Source organism: Mixophyes fleayi, chromosome 1, assembly GCF_038048845.1.
Source record: "Mixophyes fleayi isolate aMixFle1 chromosome 1, aMixFle1.hap1, whole genome shotgun sequence".
Taxonomy (NCBI): Eukaryota; Metazoa; Chordata; class Amphibia; order Anura; family Limnodynastidae; genus Mixophyes; species Mixophyes fleayi.
Window position 1 is genome coordinate 44,045,773 of NC_134402.1, and position 23,696 is coordinate 44,069,468.

A 23,696-nucleotide genomic window follows, 5' to 3' on the forward strand; every position below is an offset into this window, starting at 1 on the left:
TGTCATGGGACTGTGGTTGCCATGGTAGTCCAGAATCAAAAATCAATACTAGCAGTCTGAAGAGAAAAAATAAAGGAAAATGGTAAATATTTACATTTTTCTTATAATCTGACACAGTGATTTCTGTTAAAAAACACACTTGATATTTTCATGGGATTGTTGCTTTAATGAAGAAGAGTCATGATACAGGGGACAAAGACTTTTGCACCCTGTCTCCCTCCCTCTCTCTCTCTTACTCTTTTTGAAGGAAAATTATATTATACAAGATGGATACTGAAACTCCTCTTATAATAGCAGGATGGGGGAAAAACATCTACAGAGCCAAGGGGAGTGGCATGGGCTTGGCACATGACACAATGAGCCATTCTTTTTAATGTAAAAGCTAAGTGGGCAACATATCAAGTCAAACCTACCTGTAACTTCATTGATTCACGTAAGGTCTGGGCGCCATAATGATGGCGATAATGTAGAGCTCCCATATGAAATGGTTTCCATAGTCTTATGACGGAGTTATACGACCTATAAGAAAAGGTTTTATATACATTATACTTTAATATATCTTACATAACATACATCTATTTGGTATCCATAGACTCAGAAGAAATTCAAATTATTTCCTTGGGTTCCTGTGAAGTGACCAGAAACTATCACTTACTATTAAGAAATATTCTCCTAATTATAGGGATGCCATATATATGAACGTCAATTAATTTTTTATTTTGACTTAGAAAGGGATGGTTTCTGGCCATTTCACTGGAAATCAAGGCTGTCATTGTGAACTGGGTCCCAGGTATGGGTCACACACTGGAGCTCCCGGTCGTCGTATGGAAGTGCCATTTATAAATAGTGCAGAGCCCACCTGGTGCCCGCATCAGTTGGGGATGAGTTGATGAATGCTGGGCAAAGAAAGAGGGGCAAAGGTTTTGTTGAACAGACCAGTCAGAGAATGTCCCAATCAGCCATTACAAACACAACAGGGAAGATTTAAAGCATGTTTTACCAAATGCATCAAGCTCCTCTTGGGCTTGTCCAACTCTTATCAAGCCCCACCTACTCATATCACATGATTACGGAAAGTGTCCTATGACAAAATGCATAACTGTGAGAGAAGGCAAAACACACCAAGATATGAGAATTAACTCACAAATGCAGCTTGTTCATAGTGAATCTCATTACAAAACATCTCATTCAAAACTTGAATTATATATGTGAGCTTGGCAGCACTTTAAAGGCTTATTTAGTTCTATTTGTCCAACAGATGTTTTATTTATTTATTTGTTTGTTTGTTTGATTTATTTTTTGGTTCATTCATTTTCAGATGAATTTGAGTAGTAATAATTAACGTGATTCAAAAAAGATGCAGGTCTATATGACATGGGAAGTTTGGGTTAACATCTATTCCTTGGCCCCCATTTGGTGAACAGATCTCATTCAGTGGGAGTGGTATTTACGTAGATTGAGTTTCTGAACATACTTCAAAGAATCCAGAGAGATCAATGATCACTCTTCATCTTTAGTCTTCAGTGACTGTACAGCATCCACATGCTTTTTCTATCTCTGATTACGTATGACACAGATGGCAAATTATATTGCTGGAAAAGGCCCAAATATCCCATGGAGACATTGCATAACCTAGTAGTGTGAGAAATATAATACTCATAGCAAATATATAGTGAAGGACCATTGAATGTGCACTTAATAGTTAGCCATACGCCATGAGGATACCATATATCTATCTATGATAATGACGGCAGCTCCAGAGTTTGACTTCTTTTAATGACATGGTCTAAAAAGCAATGATTTGCAGTAACCAGTGACAACCAATCAGATCATCAGCTTTATCAGTCTGGTGTAGTCATGCTAATGAAAGCTGATTGGTTATTGGTGACAATGCATTACTTTTTAAGCACCTTGGGCCAGATTCATTAAGGATCTTAAATGAAGAAGTATCTTATTTCAGTCTCCTGGACAAAACCATATTACAATGCAAGGGGTGCAAACTAGTTTTCTGTTTTGCACATAAGTTAAATACTGACTGTTTTTTCATGTATTCACACAACCAGTTTGCACCCATTAGATCAGTGATCGGCAGCCTGGCCTACATCTAGGGACGCTTCTGTGGCCCTCAAACCTTCAGAAGAGACCACACAGAGCATGAGAGGCGGAGAGCACAGTACACACCCTCCTCCTCCCTGCAGTGTGCAGAGGTGATCATGTGACATGGAAATTGGCTGCTCCCATTCTGCATTATTTTCTGCTCTATAACAAAGCAGAGAATAAGATCGGTAACAGCATCCGGGGGGGCGACAGGTGAAGGCTCGGTGGGCACTGATAGCCCGCAGGCAGTCTGTTATTCACCACTGCTTTAGATGGATTTGCTTCCTCCAAATGAGGAGACCTTAGTGGTTAGTCTTCCTATTGGATGCATGTTTTAAATTTGATTATGTCTAGTACCACAATCATTGCACGTAGTGCTGGGATATGACTACAAGCGTTATTTCTGGAACTCACAATAATAGTAATTATAATAATAATTTAAAAAACTCCAGATTCATATACTTTAGCAAATACTAGCTTAAGATGTAGTAAAGATTTAATTATTCTTTAAAATATAAAATTATAAATTTCTCCTAGAAAACTAAAATCTTGTTTAATTGCCTTTTTAAATCCCCCCTGCAGCTGCAGGGATCATGTTTCTTTTTAAACTGGCCACACACAGTCATGGCTGCCAAGGAAAATATCGGGCTCCAGTACAGCAACTTTTGGGGCCTCCTTCATAGATGTGTATGCCACCGTCGGGTAGATTCATCCACTATCAGGTAGTGGATGAATCCCCCCTGGCCTATCACACTGGCCAGAGCTGCAGGGTAGCGACAGAGCGGTGGTACTAGAGAGCTGGGTCCAAACCTCAGAAACAGTTGGAGAATGGATTAGGTTTAGGGTCTAATCTGTAGGTTACAGGATTACAGTTGAAGAAGTTGTCAAGCAGGGTTTTGAAGCAAAGAGTAATGTTTATCTCGCTCAAGTGTCGTGACAACTGACTAAAGGTATCAATGGTCAGGTCAGATGGAACATCAGAATGATACATTTCAGTGTACAAGGCAGTGCTTTTTATACAGATTTGGACACAGCCTCATAGGCTATTTTTAGAATCAGGATGCAATTGGTTAACCCAAACATGGAGTTACATGCAATGCAAAACTAACAATATTTACACTTCTGTTATGTGCTTAAACTTGCTGTGATTTCCTGCATGTTACAGAGGAAATCTGACAGCAAATCTAATTACCCCTTCCTTTCCCTTAAAGGGTATTGGACACTCACATCAAAAGGTCAAATTATCATGAGATTAGCATGGATCCTTTCTTCCAACAGTTGCAGAATACACATTTCCTCCAAAGAAACAAATTCCCCAAGAAAAGTTGCAAATCCCAAACAAGACATTTCTTACACCAAGATATACAAAAGACTTTCTAAACAAAGGCTTATTGTATCAGATATATACATCAGAAATAATGCATTTCCTCTAGCAAGGTTAAAAAAGAAAAACCTATTTTTCTTCCCTGGTCTATAGAAATTTCCTATATCAAAATAAACACAATTTCAAAAATAAAACACATGGAGGTGCCACACAAGAAACAGTCTGAGCAGAAGCTAGTGTGGCCATACATAGGAAGGCCCGGGACTCCATGCAGACCCGGTCCCAGATGTTTTGTACCCTCCCTCATCTCGTCACCCTTTCACAAAGCCGATCCCTCCACTTGTCATTAGAAATAGTATCACTGCCCAATTTAACTAAATTAATGCAATGCAGGAGCTAAGTAGCCAGTCCACTTCTGGTCCACATGGTGACCAGTGAATCTTTAGTGGAAGATAACTGCAAACACCACACCAAGGGCTAGATTTACTAAGCTGCGGGTTTGAAAAAGTGGGGATATTGCCTATAGCAACCAATCAGATTCTAGTTATCATTTATTTAGTACATTCTACAAAATGACAGCTAGAATCTGATTGGTTACTATAGGCAACATCCCCACTTTTTCAAACCCGCAGCTTAGTAAATCTAGCCCCAAGAGTCTTTATCTTCTTTCCAGGTGCTCAGTGAGAACACAATGAATTGCACATTATCTTTGGGAATACTACAATGTGTGTGGCCAGCATTGTACTACTTCAACACTGCTGAATGAGTCTCATTTACAGATGTAATAACTGATAAGTGGTAGGCATTTCTAAACAAAAAACTAAATAAATAGCAAGCTTAATATATGTTATTTTTACATACTATATACAGTAACAGAAAATGTTTTTGGATGATCGTTGGACTTGAGGTCAGAAAAGCTCAGGAGCAGGATGGTGCAACTGGCTGAAGATGTCATGGCCGTGTAAGATGTGAGCCGACCCCTTGACACTCATAACCAGTTTAGGGACACCCGCTAGAGCCAGTTGTGCACGACTGACCTTGCGGAGGATTTCTGAGCACTTTAATGCATGCTCAGACAGTTTATACTATATATTGTAAACATCAAGAAACAAATGTATAGAATATTAATGTGGATACGTTTGTTGCTAATCTTGCTGGTAAAGCCTATCACTTCATAAAGATAAATTAAGGTATTACCTGGCTAGAACGCGTATACACCCCATAAAAAAGTTAATATAACAAAAATCATAGCTAGTAAATAGTAAAGTCAAATAAGGCTAACGCTTCATAAGATGAGATTTGTATATAAGGAGGGAGAAATGTAAAAAAAAATTATGATATTACAAATTTTATGAGACATATATAAACTTTTATTTAGTGATTTAGTGCTACTTAATAATACATAAAGGTTTTTTTTGTATATGAGTGTTATGCCTGAATATTATTCAGTACATAAGCCTTCTATATATAAGGCACATCAATAATTTAATGTTGTACTTGGCTGTCCTCTGCCCTCTAATCTTATTTTATAGTGTCCTGGGCTTGAGATACCCTATTAATCTCAATACCTCTTTTCCCCATGTGCGCTCAGTTTTATATAATGCTATTTGTGTTGTTTACTTATTATTATGTGATTTATGCATGCAACATTCTAATAGGCGTTTCCTTACCCACTCTATGTGATTACTGTGCATATTACAATTATGCTACTTTGCACAACACCGCTTATAAAGTGATTTTATGTATAGTGACATGAATTATTGTGTCTGCTATTGCTTCAATATAAGTAAATTGCATTGATTTGGGAGCATCATGAAGTTAATACCATGTTATTTTTCCCCTTCAGGGCAGATGATGTTTATTTTGCTGTACATTACAAGCTTTGCTCTCTGTGCCAGTGGACAGCCGTTGAACAATAAACTAAAAGGAGACCACCAGAACACAAGGTATGTCTGTAGCATACCAGGATTGCCAGGTTCACCAGGATCCCCTGGGACAAGTGGATTAGCTGGGCCACATGGAAGGATTGGCTTGCCAGGAAGAGATGGGAGAGATGGCAGGAAAGGAGAAGGGGGTGAAAAGGGCACTACAGGTAATCAACATACATCATCCACCTGCTTAATGCAACAATAAATTATCTTCAAAATAATATATATTATACACTGACTCTATGTTATTGCGTAGGGTTATGTCACACAGTAGGGATTTTAGTGAATTGTTTAGCAACTACAAATTGAATTTTGCTATCCACAAACCCCTCTCGTTATATATAGGTTTTTTTTATCTTAAAGCAGTTGATTACATAAACAAATGATAAAAAAAAGTTTTTATATGACAATCAGTTTGCAATACTGAGCTTAAAATCACAAAATACCAAAGCAATTAATATTGCTTTCTGTTGTGTTAATGGTAAGTTGCTTTTATATTTGTATGTAAAACTGCTGGAGAGCTATTGAATTGTGGCTGATTTCAACAAATAGCAAATAGCAGCTCCTTTCTTCTAAACATCCACACCTGAAATGGAATAATCTAGGATCAAAAAACATAGGAAGAAAGGGCGCTCATGGTGTAGTAATTAATGTACAATCAATTAAACTATTGAAAGAAAGCAGCATATATTTTTCAAATAAAGATAAAGCTTATCTATCAAATACACCTGCTGAAGTTCGAGAGAACGAAACTTGTAGGGTTTTGTCCTCATGATATTGGTATTTTTTAGAGTCATGTTTAAGAGTGATTTTTTATTGCCAGTGTGATATTTGTGGAACAGTCACACCTGCTGATCTGGACAGCTTCCAAGTATTCCTTCTTGGTATCAACATCACTGTGGACTCAGATATGCGCTGTTTTATGCTACCTTTTGTAAGGGTCTTTAACCTTGTTTAAAATAGAAGTTGACTGTTTTAAAATATTTCACACATGGGCGGTTGTCTTCTCTATGTGTATTTCTTTCAAAGATAATGAAATGACTACATGTGAAAGCTAAGGATCCTGCCTGTAGTACATCCATCAAGCATTTGACAGATAAGCCTTATCTTTATTTGAAAAATGTACGCTACTTTCTTTCAATAGTTTCATTGATTGTACATTAATTAATACACCATGAGCGCCCTTTCTCCCTATGTTTTTTGATCATGGAAATATAAGAGTGCAGATACATTTTTTACATAAGCACATGGGCATCTAATGTTTAACCGTAACTCACCCCATATGTATCAGTAGATCTAGACCAGAGGTCCAAAACATATGATCTGTGTGTCCATTGTACTCACTGTAATTCTAATAATGTTTGGTATCACTGTGCTGGTATGTATTGGATCACTGTTCTGGTATATTGTATTGGGTCTATGTGCTGGTATGGCTTTTTGGATCACAATGCTGATATACTGTATTTGGCCTCAATGCTGATATATTGTATTGGGTCTATATGCTGGTATATTGTATTGGGTTACAGATTTGATATATTGTATTGGGTCTATATGCTGGTATATTGTATTGGGTTACAGATTTGATATATTGTATTGGGTCTATATGCTGGTATATTGTATTGGGTTACAGATTTGATATATTGTATTGGGTCTATATGCTGGTATATTGTATTGGGTTACAGATTTGATATATTGTATTGGGTCTATATGCTGGTATATTGTATTGGGTTACAGTTTTGATATATAGTCAATGTGCTGGTATGTTTTATTTGGTCACAGTGCTGGTATTTTGTATTGGGCCTCTATGCTGGTAAACTGTATTGGGTCACAGTGCTTGCATAGTGTGTGGTGTTATTTTGCTATATAATGTGTGAAATCACTGTGATGGTATATTGTGAGAGAGTTACTGTTGCCTATAATGTGGGCCCATTCGTATGGGGGAGTGGATGACGGAATTTAGTCATTTGGGTGGCAAAACACCATGTCTTACCACAATACCCACTCGCTCAACCCACCAAAGACCACAGAATGTTTTTTAGGTTAATATTTTAACATATTACATACTGTATGAACATGTTTTGGGTCACTTTTCAAATAATTACCTATAATCTGACTTTGTAAGATCTTCAAGACACATCTCTAAATTGGTGCTCAATTGTCAATACTGCAATCATTACAATTAACAAAGAGACTTTTTTCCAAGTTTATTTAAATCCACCCATTGTAACAGGTACGCTGAGGCTAGCAAACCTGAACACTTTGCCCAAACACAGGGGTTTGTGGGTATCTTTCACAATGCTTATTCTGTAAGGTAGTCACTGGTATACTGGTTATAATATTTCATAACCAGAAACATACACATTAGCTTTAATGTCTGCCAGGTTCTTAAACTTTGCATATTTTTTCTTTAGATGTAATTCTGTAAATGTATGGATGATTAACAATATCAAAATCTCATTTAAAGGCTTACGAGGAAAAACAGGACCATTTGGACCTATTGGCGAGAAAGGAGATCAAGGAGAGTCTGGAAAAAAAGGACCGACAGGGCCACCAGGAGACAAAGGGGAATTAGGACCTGATGGACCACTTGGACCTAAGGGTGATAAAGGCCCAAGGGGAGAAATAGGAGAAGCTGGAGTGTGCAAGTGTGGCAGCATAATGCTAAAATCTGCTTTTTCAGTTGGGATCACCACCAGCTACCCACAAGAAAGACTGCCAATTTTATTCAACAAAATTATCTTCAACGAGGGGGAGTATTACAACCCATCCACTGGGAAGTTTATTTGTGCTATTCCCGGGATATATTATTTCTCCTATGACATCACTCTTGCAAACAAGCACCTGGCAATCAGCCTGGTACATAACGGAGAGTACAAAATCAAGACATTTGATGCCAACACGGGAAACCATGATGTTGCCTCAGGCTCAACACTACTATACCTAAAGCCAGAAGATGAAGTCTGGCTAGAGATATTTTTCACAGACCAAAATGGTCTTTTCTCCGATCCCAGTTGGGCAGACAGTTTGTTTTCTGGATTTCTTTTATATGCAGATACTGATTATCTGAATGCTTTGTCGGATGATGATGAATTGTGATAGGCTATACAATCCAAATAGAATGTTACATTTCCCATGGAATGGTCTGCTTATATCTAATAATGACATGTTAACAGGTCAGAGCTTGTTAAAAAATGTATGTCATGCAGCAGTCTATGGGTTAAGGACTGCATGTGGACCTTGAGTAGAGTGTTGGACAGCTATACCATTAAGGAATGATAAGAGCCTCACATGGATTATTTTTGTGGACTATGCAGGAGATCCAGTGTTAACCAACAAAAAAAATATATATATATATATATAAAAAAAAATAACCATATGGGCATTTTGAGACTCAGGCGTAGATCTCTTAAACCTTTCAAAAAGGAAAAGTGGAAGTGTTGCCCATAGCAACCAATCATAATTTATCTAGTACATTCTAGAAAAGAATAGATAGAATATGATTGGTTGCTATGGGAAACACCTTCTCCTTTCCACTTTAGAAGGTTTGATAAATCTACCCCTTTGTCTGGAATATATTCTGTAGAACCAACTGTTGACCACTTATGAAATCTCATGCTATCAAATAAGGATATTGTATTATTTGTATTGAACCTCAAATGTGTTGTTAATTGTGTAACAACAAAGACCACATTTAACACAAAACAGGCTTGCCCTCATTATCTATAATTATTCCACACAAAACAACATTTCTGAAGTGGATTAATTATCTACAAATAAATGAAACACTTTTCATATTTTGGCAACACAGTAACCCATATAATGTCAAGAAGTAATTATCACTGTTTAAAAATAAATAATAGTTTCACTGCCCAAAAAACACAGCATAAAGTCTAATTAATATAGGAATGTTATTAAACAGAAACATTGAGATAATAAGAGAGGACGGCACCGTAAAGTAAAACTGCAGCTTATTATTCTGCAATGGGAAGAATACTATTTGTGTGAAGAAATCCTTTCACGGCTAAATGTTCATGCAAAGAATAAACATGTATTTTTTCCAGCTTTTGAGAACATATTCTTTCATTTAAGTGATACCTTCAGGGAATGAAATTCCATCATTCTGATGGATATATTTTTGGACATACGTTAAGTAAATTGTTGACAGTGTTCAAACATTATGAGACCTTAGGAAATTATTACAGTCAATGACTAATATATATACTTACAGTTTGTTTGGATAAAATCATAGGAACATATGTCAGAATGCAAATTGGATGTGGATCTCTGACAGCCCCTCTTTCAGCTGTATGTAACACATCCTGTCAACGTATTCATGCAACTGAGTTTCCTGCATACCATCATAATAGTTGAAAGCAGTGTCATCTTTGTAATGACTTCATGTTGTTGTTGCTTTTCTTAACTCGATAATCCCAAAAGATATAAAAAAAAAAGTGAAGACAGTAATGCATAACAGGAAAATAGGGACATTTATCTAAAATAGTGCTGAGAGAAAAGGCACTGTACAACATACCAACCATTCCTTTCATCCTATAAACACTACTAGAATAGGCTGAATGTGTTACGGCTAACGGCTAACGAGATTAACCTTCAGAACAGGTGGATTTTAGGTCTTCACCTATAACAGCTGCCTTTCCCGTAGAACTAGTAGTGGACACAGGTACTTGGATGCCCACAGTTCTTGACTCAAGGGTAGTAAAGGTTTATCAGGCAACCGTAACGCAGAGATGGAGGATAAACCAGACTTCCGAAGACAATACCATTAACAGTCCAAGGGTCGTGGGTCAGAAGCAAACAGGACAATCAGGGACAGGGCAGAGGTCAAGGCTGGTAGCAAGCAAGGATAATCCAATAAACAGGCAGAGGTCAGAAGCAATCAGAGTTCAAGCAGTGTCCAGAAACAAGGCCAAGGGTCACAGCAGGAATCAATAGAAATAAGGTAGATTATACACAGGACAAGAGCTGGCCAGCAATGTGTGGCACACAGGACGCTATAATCGACAGGGAGGCTGCGTTAAATAGTAACATTGGCCAATCAGAATCAGTCACAGGAGGCTGGATGATTAATGCAGCATCCTCTGCGCACGCACCCGGCTGTCAGATTTGCCGGGATGCATTGGTGAGTGAAAGAGCATCCCAGTTGTTGCATTGGTGATGGCCAGGATGAGGAAGGAGGAAGTGAAGTCCTGGCTGTCAGGGCAACAGCTAGAACGAGGCCAGCAAAGTCAACAGGCGAGCCATCGTGGGGGAGGGGCGGATTCTCGTAACACAATGTATAAACTTCATCTAGAGGTGCTAACACCACAATCACCCCCCTCAGTTTCATTAGAGCCTCATTTAACTACTGTATGATTTAAGAGTACTCTAGTACTCTGCTCCTTCCCCTAACTAACTCTCAGTCTGTGGCTTCCTACATGCCTCAATTTTCCTCCTCACCAGTGTTCAACATGGGGGCGTATATGGTTGTATGACACACTACCACTACTCCTACTGCCACTATTGTAAAACTAATAAATTTGATTCACGTACATTCCCATTACATTTTTCATACACCCACTTCTAAATTTTGACTTAGAACACAGCTCTTCACACCATGAAAGTATCCCTGTCACAATCAGCCCTGTCTTCAGTGACGTACAACGTGAATGGACAAGTCACTGCCTCCCACAAGATCATCTATTTAAATATACTCTTCTGTTGTGAGCATTCTGATGATCTGATTGGCTACAGCTTGCTTTAGGCCCTTGCACTTCAAAATTGGGGGTATAAAGGACCATCAAGAAAGGATAGTGTTCACACACAAGCCAAACACACCTTAAAAATGACAGCCAGAATTCTGTACTATGATTTACAGTAGCTTCTCCCTCAGCAACATTTTTAGTTAAATGCCCCAGATATATTAATCGGATGACAGTGGAAACAATAGTGATCTCAATAAAGAACTATGGCATATGCTGGATGTATTCATAATAATAAAAATATATCTTAATTGTTTTTATAGTTGGCTCTGAGCGTGGTTTTTATTCACTATAAAGCTATTTATCTGCAAATATATTTAAAAAAAAGTGAAAGACAGGTACAACATTTGTACTTAGTATATGTGTGGAAGTAAATAATACCTTGAAACAGGACTTTGTAACCATGGACTGAGTATAGCTGTGGCCTTTACATTAACAGTTGTTGGTTATCTAGTACCTGTTGTTGTAATGTTCAACAAGTATCCATGTTGCCCTAATATTAAAGTAAAATAAACTATCCTTCTAAATAAAATTATAGGTTAATAAAATGAGTAAATAATATATTTGAAGAGTAAAAATTCAAGAGCTGCTCTAAAGTGCTGTCAATGTGTTGTGCTTCTTTTATTTCAGACAGAGTAGGGTTATTATGTGCCCTGCAAAGTTGAAAGAAGGCTGATGAAAAAAAATGAAACCTTTTATAAAAAATAAAGTTTGCTATACTAACTTGCCAAAGGAATGGCAGAAGACTGCAATTTTGATGAACACAAAGAACATTGGCAGGAACTTTTACAATTTATTTTACATTAATTATGCCAAACATATTTTTGGATAAGGTTGCCACAGTAGATTAATGTAGGCAACAGCTTCAAAATAACTGTGCCTAGAACTGGATTTGCATAATGTTTGATTGTTTTTGTTTTTGTTTTGCTTTTTGCAATCAATTTTTATTGAAGAAAATGTTTATAGTAGATCATTGACAACATCACAGCTGTACCAGATGGTATAGGTCAGGCAAAGACATAATGTGCGGAGATCACATCCAGGCATCATATAAGAATACAGACATCTAGATCTTACTTATAGTATGTACATCTTGTAAACTGAAAAAACGAAAAAGAACAAATAAAATCAGTAAAACATAACAAATGAAGTGTGGGGGGAACAGGGTGGGAGAAAGTGGATGGACTAAGAGGGAAAGGAAGTAGTGATGAAGGCCAGAAGGCCTAGGGATTTAATTGGTACGCCAAAGGGTATTCAGGAAATAAGGTGAGATTGGGCTTCGTTATGGTTCTACTGATTATGTTTTGTGCAAGGTTAGGACCATATAGGAAATATACAGTCATGGCCAAATGTTTTGAGAATGACACAAATATTATTTTACACAAGTCTGCTGCCTCAGTTTTTATGATGGCAATTTGCATATACTCCAAAATGTCATGAAGAGTGATCAGATGAATTGCAATTAATTTCCCTCTTTTTCATAACAATGAACTTTATCCCCAAAGCAACATTTCCACTCCATTTCAGCAAAGCCACAAAAGGACCAGCTGACATCAGGTCAGTGATTCTCTTGTTAACACAGGTGAGAGTGTTAATGAGGACAAGGCTGGAGATCACTCTGTCATGCTGATTGACTTAGAATAACAGACTGAAAGCTTTAAAAGGAGGGTGGTGCTTGAAACCATTGTTCTTCCTCTATTAACCATGGTTACCTGCAAGGAAACACGTGCAGTCATCATTGCTTTGCACAAAAAGGGTTTCACAGGCAAGGAAATTGCTGCTAGTAATATTGCACCTAAGTCAACCATTTATCGGACCACCAACAACTTCAAGGAGAGAGGTTCAATAGCTGTGATGAAGGCTTCAGGGCGCCCAAGAACGTCCAACAAGCGCCAGGACAGTCTCCTAAAGTTGATTCAGCTGCTGGATCGGGGCACCACCAGTGCAGAGCTTGCACAGGAATGTGTGAGCAGGTGTGAGTGCATCTGCGCGCACAGTGAGACGAAAACTTTTGAAGGATGGCCTGGTGTCAAGAAGGCCAGCAAAGAAGCCACTTTTCTCCAGGGAAAAACCATCATGAACAGACTGATATTCTGCAAAAGGTACAGGGATTGGACTGCTGAGGACTGGGGTAAAGTAATTTTGATGAATCGCCTTTCAGATTGTCACATCTAGAAAAACGCTTGTCCGGAGAAGGAAAGGTGAGCGCTACCATCAGTCCTGTGTCATGCCAACAGTAAAGCATCCTGAGACCATTCATGTGTGGGGTTGTTTTTCAGCCATGGGAGTGTGCAATTTTGCCTAAGAACACAGCCCTGAACAAACAATGGTACCAAAACATCCTCCAAGAGCAACTTCTCCCAACCATCCAAGAAAAGTTTGGTGGTGAACAATGCCTTTTCTAGCATGATGGAGCACTTTGCCATAAGGCAAATGTGATAACTAAGTGTCTCGGGGATCAAAACATTGAAATTTTGGGTCCATGGCCAGGAAACTCCCTAGGCCTTAATCCCATTGAGAACTTGTGGTCAATCCTCAAGAGGCGGGTGGACAAACAAAAACCCAAAAATTTTGACAAACTCTAAGCATTGATTAGGCAATAATGGGCGGCCGTCAGTCAGTATGTGGCCCAGAAGTTGATTGACAGCATGCCAGGGCGAACTGCAGAGGTCTCAAAAAGAAGGGTCAACCCTGCAAATAATGACTCTTTGCATAAACTTAATGTAATTGTCAATAAATGCCTTTGACACTTATGCAATGCTTGTAACTTTACTTCAGTATACCATAACAACATCTAATAAAAAGGTCTAAATACACTGAAGCAGCAAACTTTGTGAAAACCAATACTTGTGTCATTCTCAAAACTTTTGGCCATGACTGTAGGTGTGTTTAAGGGAAAAATGAAATGTCACATGATCTCTTGTGCTGCCTGTAAACACATGTCACAACCATAATAGATCCTGGTAGCTGAAGGCCACTGACACCCAATTGTCTCTGTACCAAAATTTCTAGTGGTATGTAAGTAACAAAATGTGCAAAGAATAATATGCAGACCTGGTCAGTAGAATGGAGCTGTTCTGAAGCTCTGGTCAGTTCTATATCCAAGCTCTCTGCTACACTAGTTTCATAGTGGTAATGGCAGCAGGGAAATCTCAGAGTGGACAATACACACAGATTATTAAGACTTTGTTTAGTAGATTCATGAACAGCATCATAATAAGTGAATTCAGCCATAGGAGTCAGTTCTGTCCAATCATCATGTTGAAAGTATTCGTCTATAAATTCTGCCTTTCCTTTGGACTGTGGGTGATGGGCTGAAAAAATTCTGGTTGCATATATAATGCTTTACAAAAATGCTCTCCAAAATCATGCCGTAAGCTGAGTTCCTCTATTCAATACAATAGACCTTGGGCTCCAATGAAGATGAAAATTATCCTTAAGAAATAGCTGTGAGGTTTGTGGAGCTGAAATGAGTGTTTTCAGGGATGAAGTGTATAATCTTTGTAAAACAATCAAACACTACGCAGACTGTATGAAATGCCTGTGAAGGAGGAAGTTCTACAATGAAATCCATTTTTCTCAAGGATCCTCGAGGAAGTTCTGCTAGATCAACAGAGAAATATTGCTCTCGCCTCCTTCAGCTTTCAGTTAAGCTGTCATGCAATCTTAAACACTTTGAGCTGTCAGACCTCGTGGATAGTGGGGCCGCTGGCAACTTTATAGATCAAAGTGTAGTTCAGGCCTTCAAGTTGTCTACAGTGTCTTTAGATACTTCTATTTCATTACTAGTCCGGATGACATTCTTCTTTTAGAGGGCTTATTAAGCACAAGACGGCACCTCTCATCTACTGGATGTCTTCTGTCAGAGGTCATTTCTTCCTATGTAGTTCAGTCCCCCAGTTATCTAGTAATCTTGGGGTTCCCCTACTTGTTCCAGCATAACCCACTCAATAATTGGTCAGCAGATCAGATTATTCGCTGGTTCTTATTTTTCCGGGCCTTAACCAGTACGGCCAGTACACAAGAAATCTTTTTAAAAAAAAGAAGCAGATTCCTTCCCGTCACATAAAACCTAGGACTGTGTCATTGATTTGGTACCTGGAGCTGAGCTCATCAGACCCTCTAAATCACTGCTGAGATTGGGATTATTCTTTGTCCCTAAGCAAGATGGTGGACTGCAACCTAAAATAGATTGCAGGGGCTTGAACAAGTTCACAGTCAAAAATAAGTATCCTCTTCCTTTATTCCCGAAATTATTCGATCAACCTAAGGGGCAAGTCGAGTATTCATGAGCATGTTGCGTTCATCAAGAAAGGGAGCTGCTCTAGGCGAAAACCTAGTGAAAAGGTTTTAGGGGTCTCATCTGCCTCCACCAGAGCCCGGTTACTTTTCACCAAATTGGCAAAAATTGGCGTGGTTGGTGGATTGGATTCGATTTGGGTGATTGAGGCAAGGGCAGATCTGGATGTGATATATTTTCTCCCGAATTTGCTTTAAAAAATGTTGTAAGGTATGTGATGTATGAGTTTATAAAATACAAAATAACTAAGATACTAGAGCATCATAACTGTCAGGCGCCGTCCGCACGGCCGCCTGACTGTGTGATCGCGCGTCTGGTTGCTAGGCAACCAGACGCGTCATTTCCGGATTCCCCCTGCCATCCATTTCCCCCGCAGTATGACGCGCCCCGTTGCTAGGCAACGGGACGCTATGTATTCCCGGCGGCAGGCATGACAGCGCTCAGCGCTGAAGCTGATTGGATCCTCACATTATTTAAACCCCTTCCTGTCCTCTAGTCAGTGCCAGAGTATCAGGTCTTCCTGCCTCCAGCGTTTCTGTGTACCAGTTGCTATATTGTTCCTGACCTTCCTCGTGCTGCCTGTGACCCTTTTGACCCGGACCGTTTGACCACCCCTATCTGGATTCTGCCTTTGTACTGCGCTCCCTGAAGATTACCGACTCGGCTTGCCTCACCATTCTTCTGGATTTCCCTTTTGTACCTCCTCTACCTGAACGTTGCTGAACCGGCCTGTCTGACACCCCCTTGTATCTCGCTGTGGACTCTAGGAAGGACCGCGACCTGCGTGTCCCTGCAGCGGAGTCCATACTTCCTTGCGGGGGTTCCTGGTGAATACCAGGGGCACGTTAGACTCCGCGCCTTCCTCTGAGTTGCGCCAACAACAGCAGGTACCTCCTACCAGTCATACACCCACTAACAGTCGTGACAGTATACTCTGGCCATGACAACGGAGGGGTCTGGTGAACCGTCTGCTCGTGACCTACTTCTGCATTTGGCCCAACGAGTGGAGCAACAAGAAGCAGCCCAAGCGCATCTTCTACAATGTGTCCAAGGGATTGCTACCCGCTTCGATACATTTCAGAATGCTGCACCCGCTACACCAGCCATAACCTCTGCGGCATCCACAGCATCCAGTGTGGTTACGGTCTCTACAGCGGCCTCCGGTGTACGCATCCCGACACCCGAAAAGTTTGACGGTGATCCCAAGAAGTGCAGGGGCTTTCTGAACCAATGTGCCATCCAATTTGAGTGCAACCCAGGGGCCTTTTCTTCAGAACGCACCAAAGTAGCTTTTCTCATCTCCCTCCTCAGTGGTCAAGCCCTTGCCTGGGCCTCACCTTTATGGGAACAAGGGGGTCCACTTCTTCATAACTCCAACTCTTTCATTGAAGCTTTCAGGAAAGTCTTCGATGATCCCGGAAGAGTTGCTTCTGCAGCTACCAGCTTGTTAAACCTCCGCCAAGGTGACCTGTCCGTGGGGCAATACGCAGTTCAATTCCGAACCCTGGCTTCCGAGTTAAAATGGAATAACGAAGCACTGGTGGCAACCTTTTGGCAAGGTCTGGTGGACCGGATTAAAGATGAGTTAATTTCCAGAGAACTCCCGGCTGAGTTAGATTCTCTCATCTCCATGTGCATCAAGGTGGATTTGCGTTACCAAGAGCGCACGCAGGAACGCTCTCCTGGCAAACGGTTCATACCACGGCTAGCACCCCAGTTCCAAAATCCCATCCTGCCAGTGGACGAACCAATGCAAGTAGGACGCTCTAAATTATCCCTTGAAGAGAGGGAGAGACGCTTCAAACAACGCCTGTGTCTGTATTGTGGAGATCCGGGACACCTGCTAAGAGTTTGTCCCAAGAAACCGGGAAACTCTTCCTCCTAAACGGTGGCGGGGAGGCCGTTTTAGGAGAATCCACAGTTGCTCCCTATGCTAAAGAAAATTCTCCAGAATTTCAGATGGCTGTCATCCTGAGCACCCCCAAGGGTACCTTTTCCACCACGGCCTTTGTGGACTCCGGCTCCTCCGGGAACTTCATTTCGGCGGATCTAGCTTCGCAGCTCCAAATACCTCTGAACCCATTGCCCCAACCGTTATCTCTGACGGCAGTCGACGGAAGTCGTGTCACTCACGGCTCCATCTCCTCCGTGACTTCTCCTGTTCGGTTGAGGGTAGGAGTACTTCACAGCGAAATGATCCAACTTTTGGTGTTGCCGAGGTCCATTAATCCCCTCATCTTGGGGCTACCATGGCTGAGAAGACATTCTCCTCAGATGGATTGGGACCACGCTCAAGTTATGTCATGGGGTGAAGGATGTCGCTTTGAATGTCTGTCTAGAGTCTTGCCTCCTAAATGTCAAGTAATGGCTCAGTCCGAGCTAACCCACCTTCCTGAGGCCTATATGGAATTCCAGGATGTATTCAGTAAAGTGGAAGCGGAGATCTTGCCTCCTCATCGTCCCTGGGATTGCGCTATTGTTTTATCTCCTGACCAACCCATCCCCAAAGGGCGGACCTACCCTTTATCTCGTCCAGAGACGTCAGCCATGTCTCAATATATTTCAGAAAACCTGAAACGGGGATTTATCCGCAAATCTACTTCCCCAGCGGGTGCAGGTTTTTTTTTTGTTAAGAAGAAGGATGGGTCTCTCCGGCCTTGTATTGATTATCGTCCTCTCAACCGCATCACTGTCAAAAATCGATATCCACTACCTCTCATCTCCGACCTCTTTGATAAACTCAGTGGATCTCAAATCTTTTCCAAATTAGATCTCCGTGGGGCCTATAATTTAATTCGCATCAAGGAAGGAGACGAATGGAAAACGGCCTTTAACACCAGAGATGGACATTTCGAGTACCTGGTGATGCCCTTCGGCCTCTGCAACGCCCCAGCCATCTTCCAAACCTTCGTTAACGATATCTTTCATGACCTGTTATACACTTCTGTGGTAGTATATCTAGACGATATATTAATATTTTCTAAAGATCTGAAGACTCATCGGGAACAAGTAAAGGAGGTCTTACGTAGACTTCGGAAACACCACCTCTATTGCAAGCTGGAGAAATGTGTGTTTGAGATTAGTCAGGTATCTTTTCTTGGTTTCATCGTGTCGAGTCAAGGTCTTTGTATGGATCCCACCAAGGTGTCAGCTATTCTGGACTGGCCTCAGCCACAAGGCCTTAAAGCCATTCAAAGGTTCATCGGCTTTGCAAACTATTATCGCCAATTTATTCAGGGATTCTCCACCATTATAGCCCCCATTACAGCGTTAACCAGGAAGACTGCCAACCCTAGGGTCTGGTCTTCGGAGGCCATGTCTGCCTTCATAACGTTAAAGAAAGCATTCTCTTCAGCCCCAGTTCTGTCCCAGCCAGATCAAGAACGACCTTTCTTCCTAGAGGTAGATGCATCCTCAGTAGGCATTGGGGCGGTGCTTTTTCAAGAGTCTCCGGCTGGCTCACACAACCCGTGTGGGTTTTTCTCCAGACGATTTCTTCCCAGCGAATGTAATTATGGAATAGGGGACAAGGAATTACTGGCCATCAAGGCGGCTCTGGAGGAGTGGCGACATCTGTTGGAGGGGGCTATATTTCCTGTTACTGTGTTTACCGACCATCGGAATCTAGTGTTCATTCAAGAGGCTCGTTGCCTTAATCCTCGGCAAGCCCGCTGGGCATCCTTCTTTGCTCGATTTGACATGAAACTCACATTCTGCCCGGGAGCCAAGAATGGACGTGCCGATGCATTATCTCGCTCATTTGACGATTCCGATCGTTTAAGACCATTGGTTCCGCAGCATATTATTGATCCTTCTAATATCGTAGCCCTTACTAGGACCAAAACGTCCTCTCCTCCTCCAGGCCGGTCATTTGTGGAACCCCATCTCCGGTTCAAGACCCTGCAGTGGGCTCATTCATCCCGCATTGCCGGCCATGCTGGAATAAAGAAGACAACATCGCTGCTTTGCCGACGCTTCTGGTGGCCTAATGTACGTGCCGATATTGAGAGATTTATTGCTTCCTGCACTACTTGTGCTCAACACAAAACTTGTAGAAGAGTCCCGGCAGGCCTTCTTCGTCCACTTCCTATCCCCGATGCTCCTTGGGAAAGTGTGGCCATGGATTTTATCACAGACCTACCCCTCAGTGCAGGGTTTACCACTATCTGGGTGGTTATTGATCGATTTTCGAAGATGGCACATTTTATTCCTCTAACTGGACTGCCCACGGCCAGTCGTCTGGCAGATATCTTTATCAAGGAGATATTCAGACTACATGGGTGCCCGAAGGAGATCATTTCGGACCGCGGAGTCCAATTTACATCCCAGTTTTGGAGAACCTTTTGTAAAAGAGTAAACATAGAATTGAAATTCTCTTCGGGATACCATCCGCAAACCAACGGACAGACGGAGCGAATCAATCAGGATCTCGAGACATTCCTCCGCTGTTTTACCTCCGACAACCAGAATAAATGGTCTCAATTCCTTCCTTGGGCGGAGTTCTCCCATAATCAACACATTCATGAGTCTACCGGATTCTCTCCGTTCTTTATTGTATACGGAAGTCACCCTGTGTTTCCGGATCCTTTTCCAGTATCCTCTTCACCGGTTCCAGCCGTAGATACTCTTTATCGGGAATTTTCTCTCATTTGGGCTAAGACTAAGACGGCTTTACTCAAGGCTACTCAGCATCACAAGATCTTTGCAGATCGTCATCGGAGGGCCACTCCTCTCTTAAAGGTGGGAGACCAGGTATGGCTATCCACCCGGGACCTAAGACTAAAGGTTCCTTCTATGAAGATGGCTCCTCGATTTATTGGCCCGTACACCATCATGCAAGTCATTAATCCTGTATGCTTCAAATTGAAACTTCCTCCTTCTCTGAGATGTCATAATACTTTTCATGTCTCATTACTACGACCACTGGTACTCAATAAATTCTATCGACCTCCCGGTCGTCCCCCACCAATACAAACCTCTTATGGAACTGAATTCGAAGTCAGTCGGATCTTGGCCTCTCGCATTCTTCGTGGCAAACAGCAATTTCTGGTCCATTGGAAAGGATTTGGCCCAGAGGAGAGATCATGGGTGGACAAGCAGGACTTTCACGCTCCTAGAATTCTTAAAAAGTTCCTTCAAACAGGAGGAGGAAGAGGAGGGTATACTGTCAGGCGCCGTCCGCACGGCCGCCTGACTGTGTGATCGCGCGTCTGGTTGCTAGGCAACCAGACGCGTCATTTCCGGATTCCCCCTGCCATCCATTTCCCCCGCAGTATGACGCGCCCCGTTGCTAGGCAACGGGACGCTATGTATTCCCGGCGGCAGGCATGACAGCGCTCAGCGCTGAAGCTGATTGGATCCTCACATTATTTAAACCCCTTCCTGTCCTCTAGTCAGTGCCAGAGTATCAGGTCTTCCTGCCTCCAGCGTTTCTGTGTACCAGTTGCTATATTGTTCCTGACCTTCCTCGTGCTGCCTGTGACCCTTTTGACCCGGACCGTTTGACCACCCCTATCTGGATTCTGCCTTTGTACTGCGCTCCCTGAAGATTACCGACTCGGCTTGCCTCACCATTCTTCTGGATTTCCCTTTTGTACCTCCTCTACCTGAACGTTGCTGAACCGGCCTGTCTGACACCCCCTTGTATCTCGCTGTGGACTCTAGGAAGGACCGCGACCTGCGTGTCCCTGCAGCGGAGTCCATACTTCCTTGCGGGGGTTCCTGGTGAATACCAGGGGCACGTTAGACTCCGCGCCTTCCTCTGAGTTGCGCCAACAACAGCAGGTACCTCCTACCAGTCATACACCCACTAACAGTCGTGACAATAACATTATAATACATATATAAATGGACCTATCTCATATCCTGTGAGGAATAAGGCATAAGAAAATAAGAATTAAACTAGATGTCCTGGATCTTAGTCAGTTAGACTGCATTTTAATGAATATTAGGTCAACCAACAATATGGCGTTTACACTTTGTGAAGACGACAGATGTATGTAAAAAGGCAGAAAATCGGAAAAGGTTAAATTGTTAAGGCCGTGGACATGTTTGCTGTTCAATCATCAACAGACCCCGATTAGAATTTGCAGTTTGAAATTTGCGGCTTGAGTTCACAGAGGTTTAACTTTGCTATTAAAATTGGTATTTTTAAATATTAATTAAATAATATTTTAAAATTATAAAAATATATGTAATTTTTTTTTAAAAAAATTCAAACTCCGATGTTCAAAGTTTAACAGTTACAGTTCAAGGATCGCCATTAGCCACTAAAAAGTTTAAATGTGTCAATTTAAGCTTGAACATGACCAAACCGCACATGTGCAAAAAGACTTGAACATGGTTGAACCTCTAAATTCTGGAATTTAGCTTGATTTTTAGGGGGGAATTCAATTCCACCCGAAGTATCGCCGCGTTATAGATATTACCGTTATTATGGTAATATTAACCCGGCTTTTTGCTCGCAGCGCCCTGAGCTGCGAGCAAAAGCCGGCGTTAGAACTACCGCAATAACAGTAATTACGCGCACTATTACCGTAATAACAGTAATAGTTTTAGCGCGACGGTACTTCGGGGGGAATTGAATTCCCCCCTTATAATCTAAAATTTGATAAGTTCAGGTGACTTTTCAAATTTAGGGACTGATTTCGCCAAGCAGGTCAAAAACGATTTGCGGCCGTATTAAGCAACTTTACTAAAATACATATAAGCTCTTAAAACATTGTGCCACTTTATGAAGAGCCTTTATGTTGCCCTAAGCTGCGCCCCAAAAGTCCTGCAGTATACGGAGGGCTCCCATTTTTGCTGCATCATTGTGTAAACGTAGGTCATCCAGTGGAGTCTGCTAATTTTCCACAGTGCTCATGCAGTCCAAGAGTATCTTCACTTTAAGAAGTTGGGAGGCATGTGAAAAAGACATTTTTGTAATGAAATATGATAGACTGTGTTAATAAAGACAAACAAATTGACAGTAATAGCCAAATATTCTATTTTAAGCTATGGGGAATCCAATTGGAACTTGCCAAGATTTTTATGGGTCTAGAGTATGAGATAATGTCAAATGTGTTGATGAAATATAGGAAAACAATAGACAGAGTCTGGTGATTTATTTATGGATTCTGTGAGTGTATTTCAAAATTCAATATAAATCATAGCATGCAGATACATGTCAAAATGTGTGTTAACTGCTCGCAAAACTGCATGAGAAAATGACATTAATTTGTAATTTAAAGGGGTAATAAAATATTTTTAAAATGCAGTACAATAAAAACACTGTGCTGAATTGACATTTCATTTGCTTACTTTAAAAAACAACTGCACTTATAGTGTAGTTTTTTGCAATTAAAATGACATTTTTTGTTTTCAATTGTTATACATTTTTATACTTTTGCTATGTATCCTTGCAATCAGGGATTTCTTTCCCCCTGGGCACGCTGGGCAGGGCGACGAGCATAGGGGCCCCATAGGCAGGGCCCAATAGAAAAAAAATCTATTCACCCATGTATCAAGGCACAGCTGTACAGTATGTTTTTAATGTTTAAACACTGATTTTTGTTGCAGGTACCAATAAATATAAACTCCATTTTATTGGTAATTTACATTTTTATTCCTGTGAGTGGTTGTGTAGGTAGGAGCCCAAGTGCACTGCTTTGCCCGGGAGCCCATAATGTTATTAAGCTGACCCTGCTTGCAATTTTAGTTTGGGATGTGGTGGAACAGGAGATTTGCAGCATGAATGTTCCACCAACAAATCTGGAGCAACTGAGTGATGCCATCATGCACCAGAATCTCTAAGGAAAGTTTCCAGCACCTTGTTGGATCCATGCCATGAAGAATGCCATGAAGAATGCCATGAAAATTGCCATGAAGAATGCCATGAAGAATGCTATGAAGAATTGAGGATGTTCTGTAGGTTAAGGGGAGGTCCTACCCAGTACTAGAAAGGTATACCTAATAAAACAGCCACTGAGTGTATATATCTATCTATCTATCTATCTATCCTGCACTGAAACCCCCTCAAACACATATATAAAAAAACATCTTGCTGTACAGCCTTTTTTTCTTTTTCCATTTCCTAATGTAAAGATAAGTTAAAAACTCAACTTGAGCTAAAGAATGTGGACGATGGACTGTCATAATGTCAAAGTGCCTCTACAGTCCATGTCACAATTTTTTCCAAGCACCTATTCTGACCTAAGACCTACTGTATACAACACAAGCACACTGTGTGTGGTTATACAGCTATTTGTGTTTATTTATGGAAGAACCAAAGTTGGAGGTCACGTCTCCCC

The 23,696-nt window shown here is 41.1% G+C and overlaps 1 protein-coding gene across 1 annotated transcript in view; it reads left to right on the plus strand.

Annotated features, from left to right (window-relative positions):
• The window catches only part of C1QTNF7 (C1q and TNF related 7), a 78,481-nt gene extending 67,114 nt beyond the window's left edge, over window positions 1–11,367 (plus strand). Inside the window, exons 2-3 of the mRNA XM_075194676.1 lie at window positions 5,268–5,513; window positions 7,814–11,367. Of these exons, the coding sequence (XP_075050777.1) occupies window positions 5,273–5,513; window positions 7,814–8,445 (873 nt within the window). The 5' untranslated portion in view covers window positions 5,268–5,272 and the 3' untranslated portion in view covers window positions 8,446–11,367. The remainder of the gene's footprint in view (window positions 1–5,267; window positions 5,514–7,813) is intronic.
• The last annotated feature ends 12,329 nt before the right edge of the window (window positions 11,368–23,696 follow it).